Source organism: Abramis brama (assembly GCF_963993115.1).
Source record: "Abramis brama genome assembly, chromosome: 5".
NCBI classification, from domain to species: Eukaryota; Metazoa; Chordata; class Actinopteri; order Cypriniformes; family Leuciscidae; genus Abramis; species Abramis brama.
Window position 1 is genome coordinate 4,885,394 of NC_139967.1, and position 17,228 is coordinate 4,902,621.

Sequence of the window (17,228 nt, forward strand, 5' to 3'; positions counted from 1 at the left end):
TGATGATTAAAAAGTTCAAAAGAACAGCATTTATTTGAAACAGAAATCTTTTATGATATTATAAATGTCTTAACTGTCAGTTTTTATCAATTTAATGCATCCTTGCTAAAAAAAAGAAAAAAAAAAGGTATTAAGTTGCCCAAGTTTTGAATGGTACTGTATATATGCACCATTTGTACGCTGACTGTAACACTTTTAAATATTTCTCTGTTTCAATGGCGTTAGTTTGAGGAAACTTGTTTGAACACACACATGATTTTTGCCTTATTTGGTGGCAGTGCAGAAATGAAACCCAGCAGGTGTGTGTGTGTATGTGTGTGTGTGTGTGTGTGTGTGTGTGTGTGTGTGTGTGTGTGTGTGTGTGTGTAAAGTCAGATGAGAACTAACCTGTGATCTCTTGGGGGTGAGAGGAAGTCAGAAGGGGTGTCCGTTCTAAATGGAATTCTAGAACACAAACGGCAAAAGAGTGGTTTGTGAATAAACTCAACGTGAACAAGTTCAGAGCTAAAACACCAACACACACGCACACACACTGCAAAAAAAATGATTTTCTTACTTAGTATTTTGTCCAGTATATATATTTTTGTTTTCCAGTAGAAATATAAAAAATTCTTAAATCAAGATACAGTTACTTCTGATGCAAAATGACATAAGATATTAAGAATTGTTTTCTGAAAACATTTTTAAAACTAAAGGGGTCCTTTCACTGCTGGCAAAATGGGTTTTCAAATATATTTTTCTAAATATATTTTTTAAATCAGTGCTACCTGACTAGAGAAAACACTGTTGACTTTCCTCTCGCCAATTAGATAGGAAAACTTCAACACCCATAATGCACTGGGCATGTTGCCATCCAAGGCCACTCCCACCAGTCTGCCATAGATAGGGTGAATTCAGGTTGATTGAGAAACTTTTTCCAAGTCATCTTAATGGCAATCACCCTGAACTGAATATTCACCCTACGCTTAAAGGGTAATTTCACCCAAAAATGTCATTAACTGTCATTAATTAATCATGTTATGTTAATCATGTTAATCACGACTCCAGTGGTTTAACTTGAGTGTTTTGTTTGCGCAAAAAAAAACATTACAAAATATTAATATCTGATGCGTGTTCACACAACAACGTCTGCTCTCGCGTCAACAAAACACGCATGTGTCGCGGTGGTCTTGTGCACGGTGGAGACTAATATTTTACTAATACTTTTTTTTTTTTTTTTGCACAAACAAAGCAATTGCGTCGCTTTATAAAACTAAGGTTAAACCACTGGAGTCACATGGAGTCCTGTTAATAACCCTCTGATGATCCGACCGTCCGTGAGCGGGGGTACAGAAATGCAGAAGTATAATCTGTAGTTTTGACGAAAGACTCTGAGCCGTCAAAAGACTTTTGCTGACAAATAAACGTAAATTTCTCGGTCCAGGTAACACAGAGAACGAGTGAATATTGCTCATTTACATAGACTACCGACACTGCAACAATACAAAGCGGATTTAAGTCTCACTTTAAAGGGGTGGTATAATGCCCTTTTCATAAGATGTAAAATAAATCTCTGATGTCCCCAGAGTGTGTATGTGAAGTTTTAGCTCAAAATACCCCACAGATATTTTTATATAGCATGTTAAAGTTGTCACTTTTTGAGGGTGAGCAAAAACACACCGTTTTGTGTCTGTTCCTTTAAATGCAAATGAGCTGCTGCTCCCGGCACAGGGGGCGGAGCTTCAACAGCTTGCACTCACACACACATGCACTGAAAATTTCAAAAACTTTTAGCCTTTTATGTTCAAACCGAAGTCAGACAATGATGGAGAGACTCAAGAAGAAGTGACAACATGTAGAAGCAACAGGACATTTCTGAATAGTTAGTTAGTAGGTATGTGTAGTTATCTTCTAGTCATTGATTAGCATATTCTGTCTTGATAACCTATAAATCTTGTTCCGGGGGCGGGATTTATGTAAATTTTAGGGTTGGTGATGTCACTAACCAGGGAGGAATGTTGTGTAGTCTCTACCAGCCGTTTGTTGTAGTCCTTAAAAAACGATTTCTTTAAAAGCAAATATCTCCCTTTGCTTTGAACTTTGAGCGTTGTAACTTTGCAGATGTTGTTTATGCTCAAACAGCAACATTACACACTAACTAAAGTTAGAAAAGTGAAATCATAATCAACCACCCCTTTAAGTTATCTGGCAGTGCGGTAAGAGATAAAAACTTTAAGCAAAAACTCACTTAATTTTGATACATTTCACAGAAAACTAAAACTTATTTGATCTTGCTTCTCCAGTAAATGTATCCTGATTTAAGAACGTTTAGATATTTGCACTGGAAAACGAGATAAAAATCCTGAGGAAGAACATTTTTTGCAGTGCACACATAGTCCTATCTACACAAACACACTGACGTTCACCATGAAATGAGGTTTTCAGAGGAGAGACAGTGTATGCACACAGAAACACACGCAGGGAAGAGACTTACAGCCAGCTGTAGCTGATACACAGGAGGAAAGGAAGGGGACAGATTGAGGTGCAGAAGGACACGAGGGATAAAAAAGCACAAGGAAGAGAGAGAAACGGGAGGATGTCGTTAGATCGCTGATCTTAAGTTGTGGAGTGTTAGACATGGAGCGAAAAACTTGAAGGTTAGTATTAGAGTTAGGCAGTGTGACGGTATCATGCAACGATACAGGGTTTGCGATGCCAAGGTTAGAAACAATTGCACGGATATTTACATGTGAGAGTGACTAAGAATATAAAATAACTCAGAGAGGGACACATACACAGTCGAAGGATAAGTGTAGTTGTTTACAGGTGCGATGTCACATCGTTTAGATTCTGTATCATTGGTTTTATGATATTAATTTGACTTTTTTGAGACTTTTGATTCATAATTTGAAGCTGTTTTTGCACTGATCTTAGGCTGATCATTAATTTGTTATGAATAATTTTTTGGTTTGCATGCATCAAGAGAATAATCAAATGAGAAGTCCCTTTCATTTGTAAAGCATTTAATTCACTGGATTATATATATATACTGTATATATATATATATATAGTAGTGGCTAAAAAATGATGTCTGGATATTTGTATTATTCATTTATTTATTATTATATTTATATATTATATATAAATTATTTGACAAAAAAAAGTATTATTTTATGCAACAAAAAAATAATGCATTGAAAAACAAAAAAACTTCCAGGAAAAATAATACATTGACTACAACATAATCAGTTACGTTGTATTTATAATACTGTGTGTGTGTATATATATATATGAATAGTGCCATCTGAAATTTTCTTCTAGAATGATCATTTTTATCAAGCTCGAATATTAAAGTTCAGTAATTTCACTTAAATGACAATTTAATTTTCACTGCTATTTAAGTGAAATTACTGAATATGTGTGTATATATATATATATATATATATATATATATATATATATATATATATATATATATATATATATACATACACACATAATATTATCTATTACAGGTTATAGCTGAAAGCGCTATCAAATTAGTTTAATAGTCAATCAAATTGTTTAATAAATGAACCCACAAGAGGCAAAGGATCATTTTATTGGTTAAAATGACAGTTAGTCAACAATTGTCAATTATTGTCAATGCCATTTAGGAAAAAGGTCACGTTACTGATCAAGTATGATTTCTGCTGTTCCTGTTTAATCAGAGGAAACATGCAGAACTTCTTTTACTGACGTCACGCTGAGAAACAGTTATAGTCCGAATAGAGCTGAGGAGGACAGATGGCAATATTTCTTTCTCTTTGAAATGTCTTGTGGGATAGCATGGCAAAAAAAGCATAATCTCCTGCTGAAATCTACAAGCAGCTTTAAAAACTACTGTGTTTGTGAGTGTGAGAGTTTTGATCAAATCCATAAAAAAAATTGCAATTATCAGATAAGAGGGAATTTTTTTTTATTTCTTGGTGTTTGTAATGTATTAAATTATGCATTTTGACATTGCAGTGGATGACTGGTGCTGTGAAAGTTCTGCACAGATAGAAATGAGGGAAGGTGGACTGACCTGGGAACTGGTATGTGTATCCTGGTGTGATTCCTGTGTAGCCACGACTGGCGTAGGTGGCCGCCTGGAACCCTGGGTAACCTGAAAATAAACCACGTTTACTTATATAGCACATTTACAATAAGGTTCCAGTTGTTAACATTAGTTAACTAAATGAACTAACAATAAAAAATACTTTTATAAATCTTTGTTAATGTTAGTTTCAACATTTACTAATACATTATTAAAGGTGCCCTAGAATGTGAAATTGAATTTAGTTCAGTACATGGACATGACATACAGTGAGTCTCAAACACCATAGTTTTCTCCTTCTTATTTAAATCGAGCACAGCATTAGTTCAGACAGGCCACGTAGGCATAGGCTGGGATCAGCTGACGTGGTCAGCTGTCAAATTACTCCAACCACTACCGTTCTCCTATTAGACCGGAAGGATATATATACGCGGCACTTCCGCCTGGGAAATATGCTTAAACTGCTCGCAACCCCCCCCACCCTCACCACTATAAGTATCAAGCATATTTCTGTGCACCTTTTGGCTGTTGTCTTCTTTGTTTCAGATTATCAAGGCTTCCAAGTCCTAGAGTCACGGACATCATCGTGAGAGACACACCTTTCCTCATAGCAAGCTACAGTATAGACGTCCCAGACTTCACTGCTACGTCTACATGTTTAACCACGGCTTAAAGACATTACTAACTGTCTTAATCATCTGTATATTGCTCAAGCTGATGGTTCCATAGGGGTGTTAATGCCAAAGCTATGTATGTCATTTATTATGGAGCAAGAACTCCCATAAGGAACCATACCGCCAAAGATAAATTGTGTTCAATAAACTCAAGTAAACTTGCCAAAGTGGTCTCGTCTGAAATCTCGTTTTTGAAAAACACCCCTGAAAAACAGGCGAATCTCCACATAACACCGACTGTGACGCAACAGTCGGGATCATTAATATGTACGCCTCCAAAAATGTGCATATGCCAGCCCATGCTCAGTGCCAGGCGAAACTGCGCAGCCGAATCATCGGAAGTTCTGCAGGTGAAGAAACAAGCAGGAGGAGGATCATAGGGAAAATGGCAGATCTATCTATAATCTATCTATAATCGGATACCGCTACAGTTTAATTCGAAGTTGTTAGTTGCTCTGCCCATTTCACCACGGACTGTTTTTCTAACCTGGAACAATATCAAGCAGCCAGGCTTCTCTCGGCGTCTCAAACGGACGAAGGGGGCAATTTCAACTAACGTTATATTCCCGCAAGCGGTAAGTAGTGATTTTATTAACGATAATTTACACTGTGTTGTCTAGATCCAGTGCGATATTATTTTTTCCTCGAGAGACATCGTGGCTTGCAAACGAGCGAACGAAGCATGGCAGTTGCTCAGTGTTTGGATGTACAAATGAACACAAAAATATTTTTTTAGCTCCTTCATCCGAGCCTCTGGAGAACCAGTGGGTTATGTGAATTTCTGATGTGTAATTGTTCAAGTTCAGACAGATAATCTTTCTCTCAAAGTCGTTCAACACTGTTTATGCATCAGTATATCGCGTTGCAGTGATAAGATCTTCATTCACGCGATCAACAGGCTGTCATCTGCTCAATGCTCATCACTGCAACCTTTTATGTGATGGGAATAGATCTAAATACTTAAAAAACTTCTCATGATTCGTTAATCCCGATAGCTGTAATAGTAAAAACGTATAAAAGCTGTAATAGTAAAAGTTTTCCAGATAGCTCTACATGTAATGCCAGATATTTCATATGCAAGCATGTCAGCCAATCACAGCAGTGGGCGTTTACACTGAAGTCTCACAGCAGACACGCCCCTTCAAACAGAGTGTTCAAATCAGGGGATGAAATCAGGCTAGGAAATATGCCTTTTATTTATAAATTATAACAAATTTTTATCTAAAAAACATACTAACATTATAAGGGCACCCCAGGAAACATTATAAAATAATAAAATAATCCATTCTAGGGCACCTTTAAAGTCAAAAGTTAAGTATCTGTTAATGTTATTTAATGGACCTGGGATAACGATCTAAAAATGAACAGTTGTTTTATTAACTGACGTTAACAAAGATTAATAAAAAACTGCAACAAATGTATTTCTCTTTGATATTTAATGGGACGTCATTGTAAAGTGTTACCAGCATATTTCATACACTGTTGTAAAGTGCTTTCCATTAAAAGGATTCACGAAATAATCATAACAGGTGTAAGAAATAAAAAAAATAAGAGTATAAAATGTATTACAAACAAAGAATAAGAAAACAGAAGAATAGGTTATTTTTTCTTCCACAGTTAAAAAGTCATTTTTGCCTCATGTCTTATAATCAAGTAGTGTTTTTAGTGGATGTGTTAAATTAGTTTCATATTTTACAACAATATTTGTTACTAATACAGAATTTAATTCTCTATTTATTCACTTTCACTAATTTATCCAGTTTTTTCCAGCAGTAAGAAATTTGCAATGTTGTGGTTTTGTTTTAGAGTCTGCTAAATTATTAACTGTGAATGAATGTTCTGAATAAACCCCTCGTTTTAACTGTTGTAAAATAACATTTGATGTAATTTGCAATGTTTATTTAGTAAATTAACCCAAGCCCACACACAGCAGCTTAATTTTTACAATAAAGTTAAAAAAAATATATGTCTAAAATCTTGCATAATGTGACATTTGTTGCTCTGATTTGTGGCACACTCACAATCACACAGTGCAGTTCCCTGTTGTAAACAGCAGGTGGCGCCAAACTCTCATCAGACAGGACTGAACGCTTGATTTACTCATGTGTGCGCGAGTGCGCTGAAATGATTTGCGTTTTCCATCTTTCGACTCACCCAGCATGCCGATCCCCAGCATGAAGGCGTCCATGCCGTAGGGCATCACCCTGGAGCGGCCTCGCGCCGTACCTGTCGGTGACATCACTTCCTTCGGCTGCGCCTTCTTGCACTCCACCTTCAAACAGAGCCGAAGACAGACATCACACACAGAAATAAGTCAAGCCTCCTTTATTTCTATAGCGCTTTATACAATACAGATTGTTTCAAGGCAGCTTCACAAGTAAATAACAGAATCAATGATGCCAACTTCAGTATGAGACTAATGAATAGCGTCATTATTCAGCGATGTTGGTTTAAGTTCAATTATGAAATGTGCTCAATTTCAGCAATAAGCAGCTCTACAGAACACAATAGTGTCATTATTCAGCGTGAGTCAGTTCAATGATGATTCAGTTCTGTTCAACGTCAGTGTCGATGTTGCAAAATTCATCAATAATGAAGCAAATTTGATTCAGCTGTAAAGCAGCTCTATAGAAGACAAGAGGTTCATTATCCAGCTCAATTCAGTTCAAGTTTTGGTCTAATCTGATAGAGTCAGTGTGGTCAAATCGACATTATTACTGAAAATGAAGTGTCTTTTAAACCTTTATAAAAAGGCGTTTTCGCACAGTCTTTCATAGCAAGACACACTCACCATCTTGTTGTTGATCTCATGAAAGTGGATCTCGCAGACCTTTTCCACCACGTCTTCATTCTCAAAGGTCACAAAGCCAAAACCTGCAGAGCAAGTACACACGAATCACAAACATGACGCTGCTTTCACAGAATCTAAACATAGAGCATGTTTATTTTGCCCAGTCCAATCCTGACATCAATTTTCCCCTTTACTTTCTCATTAGCTGTTCTCTCTTTTGTTCTGTTTACATCTGTTCATATATTCAGGCCATTCTCTCCAGAGATTACCTCTTCACCTGCTGCACTTACCTGTCCTACTCGATCCTGCCCACTCATCTGTCACTCACACTCACACACAACCACAAGCTCCGCCCACTTTTCCTTTCGCAGGTGCTTGACGGTTTAACCTCTGAACTACTAACCAGATTACATGGACTTTAGCAATGCCTCTGAGCCAACAGACATGAGACAATGATGAGAAGAGACGAGACGAGAAGAGACGAGATCTCAAATATCACATCAAGGTATGAAAGACCAACCTTTGACCTTTTTCTTTTTTTTTCAAGAGAACCTGTTTGATCTGACTTTCTTTTTATTTCTCCACAAGAAAGCTTAAATGACACATAACTTTGTCAAGTTAAGCAACTTTTAAACAATATGATCACAAATAAGTTTTTCTAGTTATATAAGCATCTGAGACTAAGTTTATACTTGAAATATAAATGAAATGTAAGTCCATTAAGTCTCCTGAACTATGAGCTATGAAAGAGAAACTATTGATCAATTAAATGAGAATTTATTCCGTCTTTTATTTTTAAGTCTTGAGTATTAATTCTCCTAAAATAAAGTTTTTTTAAGTTGATACTGAAGAATAAGTATAAATAAGAACTTCATTACATCTCCTGAGTTGTAAATGAGCAACTTTTGAGGATTAAATCATTCCTCAAATACAAGAGATGAGATGACGAAACGAGACGAGAAGAGACGAAAAGAGAAGAGTGGAGAAGATAAGAGACAAGATGAAAAGAGAGGAGAAGAGACGAGAAGAGTGGAAAAAAGAAGAGACTAGAAGAGAACAGACCAGACGAATTCAAGAAGAGAAAAGACGAGACGAGACGAGACGAGAAGAGAAGAGAAGAGAAGAGAAGAGAAGAGAAGAGAAGAGAAGAGAAGAGAAGAGACCAGACGAATAGAGACGAGACGAGAAGAGACGAGACCAGACGAATAGAGAAGAGAAGAGATGAGATTAGACGAGAGGAGAAGAGAAGAGAAGAGACCAGACGAATAGAGAAGAGACGAGACGAGAAGAGACGAGATGAATAGAGAAGAGACCAGACGAATAGAGACGAGACGAGAAGAGACGAGACGAATAGAGAAGAGACCAAACGAATAGAGACGAGACGAGAAGAGACGAGACGAGAAGAGACGAGACCAGACGAATAGAGAAGAGAAGAGATGAGATTAGACGAGAAGAGAAGAGAAGAGAAGAGAAGAGAAGAGAAGAGAAGAGAAGAGAAGAGAAGAGAAGAGAAGAGAAGAGAAGAGACGAGACGATACAAGAAGAGACAAGACTAGACGAGACTAAACGAAAAGAGAGGAGAGTGGAGAAGAGAAGAGATGAGACAAGACGAAAAGAGACGAGACTAGACTAGACTAGACTAGACTAGACTAGACTAGACGAGAAGAGAGAAGAGAAGAGAGGAAAAGAGGAGGGTAACATCAGCTCCTGAATGACTGCAGAAGCATGTACACACTTGACTGTTGTTGTATAATTATATGACTCAGTGAGGCTTTGAACGCGAGCGTGTGCATTTGCGTGTGTGCGTGCCTGAATGCCGCCTTACCTCTGTGCCTGTTGGTGGTTTTGTCAAACATTAGCATCGCGTCATCAACCTGCAGACAAAACACACACACACACACACAAAAGAGAGGGATGAGACACTCTAAGCCATTACCCAGCATGAGGCTCTATTGTGAAGCTCTGAAGAAACAGAGAGGGGCAGCAGATGGAGGGGTCGAGAGGGAGGAGGGAACAGAGAGAGAGAAAGAGATGGACAGAGAGAAAGAGAAGAAAGACAATATGGATGGAAGAAAAAGAGAGGGGGGGGAATAAAAGAGGGGACTTTGAATACTTTGAAGCACCTTAGGTTAAGCAAACAACGCTGTTTGTATCCAGAGCAGTTTGTCAGTGTATACGGTTCTATAAGATCAGCGGTTCACAACCCAGATGTTACACTGGACATCAAATAGCTAACAAAACAGTGCCAACAACTGTCTGTGCTACAAAATAAAAGTTCTTTGTGGAACTTTCTATGATGCTCAATTTTAATGCTTGATTTAATTTGCACCTTCATTCTTAATGATGAAGGAACCTAGTGCTGAAGTAGAAATTCATTTAATACCATTTTCATGATGTGCATGATTATATGATTTTTTCAAAAATCATTTTGCATACACAAGAAGCAAATATTTCAGAATGAAATATAACTAGACAAATATATATTGATACGATTATAGAAATTTCCATGACTTTTCAAGGTTTTAAAGTTTCCCAAAATCCTGTTTTGTCTGATTATTATACAAGGATAAAAAAAATTAAAAAAAAATTACAGATTGCACACACAAGAAGCAATTCAGGCTGATAAAATATTTTAGAGTGAAACATAACTAGATAAATTTATTTTCATTATATTAATTCCCTAAAATTCTCTTGTGTGGGATTACATGAGGAGGAATTAAAAAAAAAAAAAATTCCACAAGAAGCAACTCAACCTGGTAAAATATTTTAGAATTTATATTCACAATATGATTTTTCCAGGTCTAAAAATCCCCTGACATTTCTAGGTTTTAATGACTGTAGTAACCCTAGAAACTGTTTGTGGAGAATAAACAGTGAAACCGGCGCAGACACAAAACGAAGGTGCAAACACATCTCTCTCTCTCTCTCTCTCTCTCTCTCATTAAACAGACTTCGGTGTCCACCGGCCGTAGTTTACACGAACAGCCTGATTCCCTGAATCTCTCAGTCCGCTCCCTCCCGACTTCACAGTTCGTGGGGGTAAATCTTTTCAATAACTCTCTCTGTCCTGTTCCCCCCTTTCTCTTCAAACCCTCTCCAAAGTTTACTATTCCCATGGAGACTCTGCAAAGAATTTCAATTAGAAGAATTGACCCCCTCCCTCGCTTCTCCTTTCATGAATAGAACAGAGAGAGAGAGACGAGGAGTTGGATAATGGCTGTTATGAATAGTGCTGGAAGAATAAACTTTGACAAGAGAGAGGAATATGTTTTCAGTGATGAAGCAACGGTCAGGCTAACAAATGAAAAGAGAACTTTAAATTCAAATTGCCGTATAAAAAGCTATAAGTCTCCTACCCATCAACAGGCACAATATCATCTAACATAAGACTGCACATAATAACATTTGCCGTAGACAGAACTGATTAGACGTTGTACAATCAACCGCCACAATAAAAAACAGTTATGAATAGATTTAAAATCTGTTTGGATGGGCTGTCTTTAAAGCCATTATAAAATGGTTCACCTGTGACTGTACATCAGTTAAATTATATATTACTGCTTCAGTCATTCATTTACAGAATAATCTTTGATCATAATGTTGCAACCATAAAGAGCTTACAGTTAGGCTAATAAACAATAGTATTACTTTGTCAAAGATTTGCTAATTAGCATCAAGCATCGCTATTACTAAACTGAAGCTAAATTAAATTAAATTATATTAAATATATATATACTGATCTTTCATTAAAAAAAATTCACAAAATTCTAACCTTTCACTAAAGTATGACTGAAGTAAAACAATTGAAAGTGGGGGGAATTATGAATCACATTATGAAATAAATGTTTTTCTCCAATGCATGTTGGCCACAATTATTGGAATTCTTATGAGTAAAGTAATTCTGAAGTATATTCCCATTCACATTTACGCCTTCTTTTTTTTTTCTTCTTTTTTTTAGCAAACCAGGGTGACTAGGAGCATGAAATTATCCAGCCATGAATATGAGGAAACACAAAGGCCAAATTCTCTTAATCATCCATGACAATGAGTAAAACCAAAGAATATAGTTCTGATGTGCAGCAAAAGATTGTTGAGCAAATGAATGGCGAGGAGGAGAGTCTCCAAGGATCACAGCTGGAGAATTGCAGAAAATAGTTGAGTCTTTTGGCAGCAAACACTCGAGATGTGTTTGGTGCACACTGAGATAAAAGGTACCCCATGCCCTCGGTTAAAGATACTGTTGTGTGGCCTTTTTTTTTTTTGCTGGAGGTCCTGGTTCAGATACATGGCATTATGGATTGTAACAAATACCAACAGATAAACAAATCAAAACCTGACCGCCTCTGCTAGAAATCTTATAATGGGCCGTGGTTGGATCTTCCATCAGGACAACGATCCAAAACAAACATCAAAATCAACACAAAAAATGTGTCAATGAGCACAAAATGAAGCTTCTGCCCTGACCGTCCCAGTTCCCTGACCTGAACCCTGTAGAAAACTGAAGAGGAGAGGCACAAACACAGAGCTGGGAATCTAGAGGATCTGGAGAGAATCTGTATGGGAGAATGATCTCTGATCTCTTGTCCAGGTGTTCTCCAAACTCATCAGGCATTATAGCAGAAGACTCAGAGCTGTTATCTTGGGAAAAGGACATTGCAATAATTGAGTGCCAATAATTGTGGCCAACGTGACCTAAAGAAAAAAATATTTATTTCATAATGAGATATATATATATATTTTTTACATTCATTTTGATTATAGTAATATTAATATGATTTGTAACTCGAGATTGCTGTAATTGCATCTAGCGTAACACCACACCTTAACGTTGAAAATGTTGATAATGACTGTGTGAATTTGTTCACAGTTATATCCTGCTTTTGATCGTTTGATGAAACTCAACACAACCTGTAACACGAGCATCGTGAAGCAACTGTTAACCGTCTCCTGTCCAGATCCGAGGCCTAATTATTTACTGACTGATGGCTTCTTCTTCAGGATTACACGTCACTTCAGTCTGTGTGAGCCGAAGCGCTCGAGAGTCACATGACACGCCAACATTTATGTGACCGAGTAGCTCTTTTCATTGCCACCTGGTTAAATGACCATGGGAAAGGTCAAACACTCTTAGCCCAGATAGGCCGCTGTCAAACACACACTCTTAGACTTGACATTTAACTATAACCCTCTCCTAACCCCTCCTATTGAAACCTGGTCGTACCCTTCCCTTCATTGAGTCAATCCCACAAACAACCCCCTCCCCATCCTCAAAATCCAATGACACTGCAAAGTCAGGAGAAGACCGCGGACCGACAGCTGCTGTGAGCATTAGCATTGACGTGTCTGATGTGAAAAATGATCAATGTGATGTTTGTGTTTATGAGTTACTGACCAAGTATAAATAGGTGAAAGAGACGGAAAACCATTCCAATAACAGATAAACCGATACTGACAGTCGAATTTTTGGATGATTCAGATGTTTTTGTCCCTAAAAACATTCACACTAGAGCTCCAAACTAGAATCTGACATGAAACCAGACATCAAAACTTTAGATTTATACTTTAAATATGTACAGGCTAACTTTTTTAAACTGGGAATTACAACAACAACAACAAAAATCTACTTTTTCCAGATATGCCAAATTACAAATGATAAAAAATAATGCTGCTGATAGTGTCACTGATATATTGTGTATCCCTAAAAGATCTGCATATCAAAATGAAAAATTTGAGAACTGAATGTGGTGTGGTGTATTACTATTATTATTGATCAGACTTGAGGTTAGTGATTTCAACAAACCACTAACCATGAGTATTAAACTTTGGCGTACAAACATTCCTGCACCGTTTGTTCTATGAACATGAATCATACCTCAAATTGAGAGGTTTGTTGAGTAGAGGTGTGTTGTTACTTTACTAAGCAATGAGATTTACCTGGCAGACGATAAAAAGACTGAAAAATCCCATGGATTTAGACTGAAGAGTGACCCGAGCCACACATAGGCCCTGTTTACAGCTGGTGTTAAGATGCGTTTTGGTCGATCGGATCACAGGTGGACGACACTAAATACAGGAGTAAACGGGGTCTAAAGCGCTTTGAGCTTGTCCACTTTCAACCACTTCCAGAGGAAGTTGAAAACACATTCGACCGGATTGCTTTAGTAGTGTAAACGCTCATGAGGTCAAACAGACACAAAAGACCGTCTACTCTCCGTCTACTGATCTAATGAGTAACATTATGGGAAGAGCTCTAGCCAGACGGGATTTAAACTTTGTCGACTGAAGACCCAAGTTTGGTTTGAAGATGAAAAACGCACCAAGCTCAATGTTCTCTCACCATTCCTGATTTCTAACACACACTCTCACCATTCTAACACACTCTAACACACACTCTCACCATTTCTCTCACCATTCCTGATTTCTAAGACCAGTGTTCGGCTGGTCTTGTGTCTGTCAGAGCAGAAACTAAACCTGATGTTCTCTGTGTGTTTTCCCATTGTCCCTGGTCACGTTCATATGTAAATTCAGCTTATTTCGTCCATTAGATCGAAAGATCTGAAAAAGCCCATACATATACAGCCCTCCTCTCGAAGAAATCAGGACAGAAGTGTTTGAAAGTGGACAAAAGAGACGGATTAAAACACCAGGTGAAAACTGGAATATGTCTCCCTTTCTTTAGATTAGGTCCAGTAAGAAAGAACCCAAAACACCCTAGCAACTTATGTATGTTATGATTAAAGTTTAACGTTGAACTTGCGCCAGTTCGCTCCCAAACTTTGTTACAGTGAGTTTTACACAGACACTCATGTTTGCTTTCTGAAAAAGTAAATATTTAGTTGTTTTGTACTTTTGTAAACTGGCATGTATAAAAGTTTACTTAATTATAATTAGTAAGTTTATCTTAATCGTAACAAAAAATAAACCCTGACATTATATGATTGCAAAATCAGACTCAGAAGCCAAAAATGTTTAAAACAAAGAACATTGCTAATATAAGATTAATCGCATCTAACATAAAAGTTTGGGTTTATATAATATATGTATTATATATGTTACACACACACACACACATACATATACAGTATGTGTGTGTGTGTGTGTGTGTGTGTATAATATACAATACTATTATATAAACACAAACTTTTATGCTAGATATGATTAATCGATATGACAGGACTAAAAGACATGGCAAACAAATATAGCATCCCTTAACAGAATTAAAGGTTTAGGAACTGTCAAAATATAAATAAATTTTAATAAAAAAATAAGGAAGAGAAAAGTGAAATGCAAAAGTTTAGGAAGGCAGTCCTTCAAAGATGACAGCTAATATTGCTTCAACACAACCTAAAATCATTTTGCATGTCAAATCGAGAAACAGCTATGAGACAAATTACATTACGAAAGAAATGTTAGGGATTTCTGGAGACATGTTTGTTTACACCGCCATGGATGAGCACGATCTCACAAACAAAACACACACTCTCTGCTATGCACCGTGTTTTCTGATACCGATCCAACCGCTGAGTGAGAGGAGTGTGGAGAAGAAGCACAATATTAGCACAGATTAAGTGTAGAAAAATCCCTTCTTTGTAAACTTTAACCTTGCCTAAGATGAATCCAGATTGCTTTCACATACTTTCCCCGTGCTTGAATGCCCAAAATGGAATTTGAAACACGTTTGGATTTTACTCTACCAGTCAAAAGTTTGAAATTATTATGATTTTGTTATGGTTTTGAAAGAAACTTCAAAGTTATCTGGTCTTTAATAATGTTAACATAAAAACATTATTTATACATTGTTCATGGAACGTTTTTTTTTTTCTGAAATGTTTTGGACGTTTGTCTAACAATTTTTAAATGTTACTACTTGTTTCGGAATGTTCAGAGAACATTCAAAAGTAACGTTCCAATAATGTTTGTGGAATGATAAAATGGAATGTTTCCTTGACGTTCGCAAAACCAAGAACATTTTTAAAAAATCATTCAGAGAACATTCATAAATAAGGTTGATATTTTTGTTAGCTTGGATTCTGGTAGTATCATTCAGTTTTGGTTGTTTTGGTTGCAAATCAGCATATTAGAATGATTTCTGAAGGATCATGTGATCATGCATAAGAGATGAGCATAAGAGACTACTTTCAAAAACAGTAAAACATGGTAATTATTCCAAACCTTTGAATGGTAATAATACTGATTTTATGTTGTCTTGAAACTCCCAGCAGCCCAACAGGTGCACGAGGTGCTGACACCCACTAATACGCATTTGTGAGAGTGTACACCACTGAATCCACACGTGCATTTACATATTTAAAAAAAAAAAGAGCCCACATGCACCCGGTGACACAGTGAGATGTGTGCGGAGACAATAGGCCCAGCAGGTCACCGTGGAAACAAGCTTGAGAGGGGGGGGGGGGGGGGGGCAGCAGCTGTTGCATCAGTTAAGATTCTGAGACCCTCCCCCTTTGCCAACAGCACCCTCACACCCTCGCCCCATTCTCCCATTCCTACCTTCACACCATTTACTACAGTAAGTGTCACTTTATATAAGTGTGATTCTGTAGCGAGGGACTACTTGAAATGTCTTCAGAGTACGTTTCATATAAACATTACCACACGTCATGATGGAATTATGGTCTTGGTAAACACGAGTGGATTTTGGTATTTTTTTACAAGTCAAAATGATCATTACAACAGGTGAAATCATAAAATTGACCCTATTTATATAAACACAACATATAAAAGTTATTGGCCTTCCCTTCCAATCACATTACACCTGGTGTGTTTCACAAATCAATCAGTTCTTAAAGCATACAATTAAGTCCTGCCTCACCGAATATCCTGTTTTACTCATAAATACACTCTTGAGCATCAAATCAGACAAATCAGTCCCCCTGTAGTCGATAGTTTTATCCCTTAAAACTCATCTTTGATCACCAAAATTACATATTTCAAAGTTTTTTCCTTGAAAAAAAATTTCTTCATGCCTTAAAATTGCTTGAATTTAACTCTACACCCTGTCCTCATTTAGTATACGTGGTTCTATGAATATGCAAATGAGCCCCACCTCCACTCACTCACTCAGCTCAGAGATCCACTCGTTGATGATCACACCATGACCTGATTGGTTACAAGGTAGTTTGTGACGTCAGAAACACCAGCGATTTTGAGACTTTGGTTCACTGCAGTTTTAAGGAGAAAATACTGAGCAATGGTGTCGACTTATGAATTTGTGGTTTGTCTTAAAGCGTATTAAAAATACCACAGACATATAAACAACATTAAAAGCTTGATTTTCAAATCATTGAAAAATTCTGATCTTGATTTAAAAGCGTTCATTTCACCTCTGTCTGTTAAAGGGAGTTCACCAAAATTATGTCATCATTTACTAGTTTCAAATAACGATTGTATCAATTACATCGTTACACCAGTAGGTGGCAACAAGTGACTGTTAAAAAAAATGTTTGTCATTGAATCATTCATTCGAGAGATTCGTTCAAACACGCTGATTCATCCAATAATGAAACAAGTCTTTAAGAGCGAGTCATTGAATCATTCACTCAAACTGATTTTTAGTTTAAAATAATTCATTCAAATTAAATACACATTTTTGAATAGACTGCAGCAATTAACATTTTGTCAGAACCTCTTTACATGTTATTTTGTTAAGTTGTCTGTTCAGAATCGTGGGAGAATCCTGATCTCTGTT

At 37.0% G+C, this 17,228-nt stretch overlaps 1 protein-coding gene across 3 annotated transcripts in view; it reads right to left on the minus strand.

Annotated features, from left to right (window-relative positions):
* msi1a (musashi RNA binding protein 1a) overlaps positions 1-17,228 on the minus strand; it is a 40,000-nt gene that overhangs the window by 4,379 nt on the left and 18,393 nt on the right. For all 3 annotated transcript variants that reach the window (XM_084114243.1, XM_084114242.1, XM_084114241.1), the window contains exons 7-11: positions 9,348-9,396; positions 7,523-7,605; positions 6,886-7,003; positions 4,046-4,126; positions 388-444 (exon numbers count right to left, since the gene is read on the minus strand). In XM_084114243.1, coding sequence (XP_083970369.1) covers positions 388-444; positions 4,046-4,126; positions 6,886-7,003; positions 7,523-7,605; positions 9,348-9,396 — 388 coding nt within the window. The remainder of the gene's footprint in view (positions 1-387; positions 445-4,045; positions 4,127-6,885; positions 7,004-7,522; positions 7,606-9,347; positions 9,397-17,228) is intronic.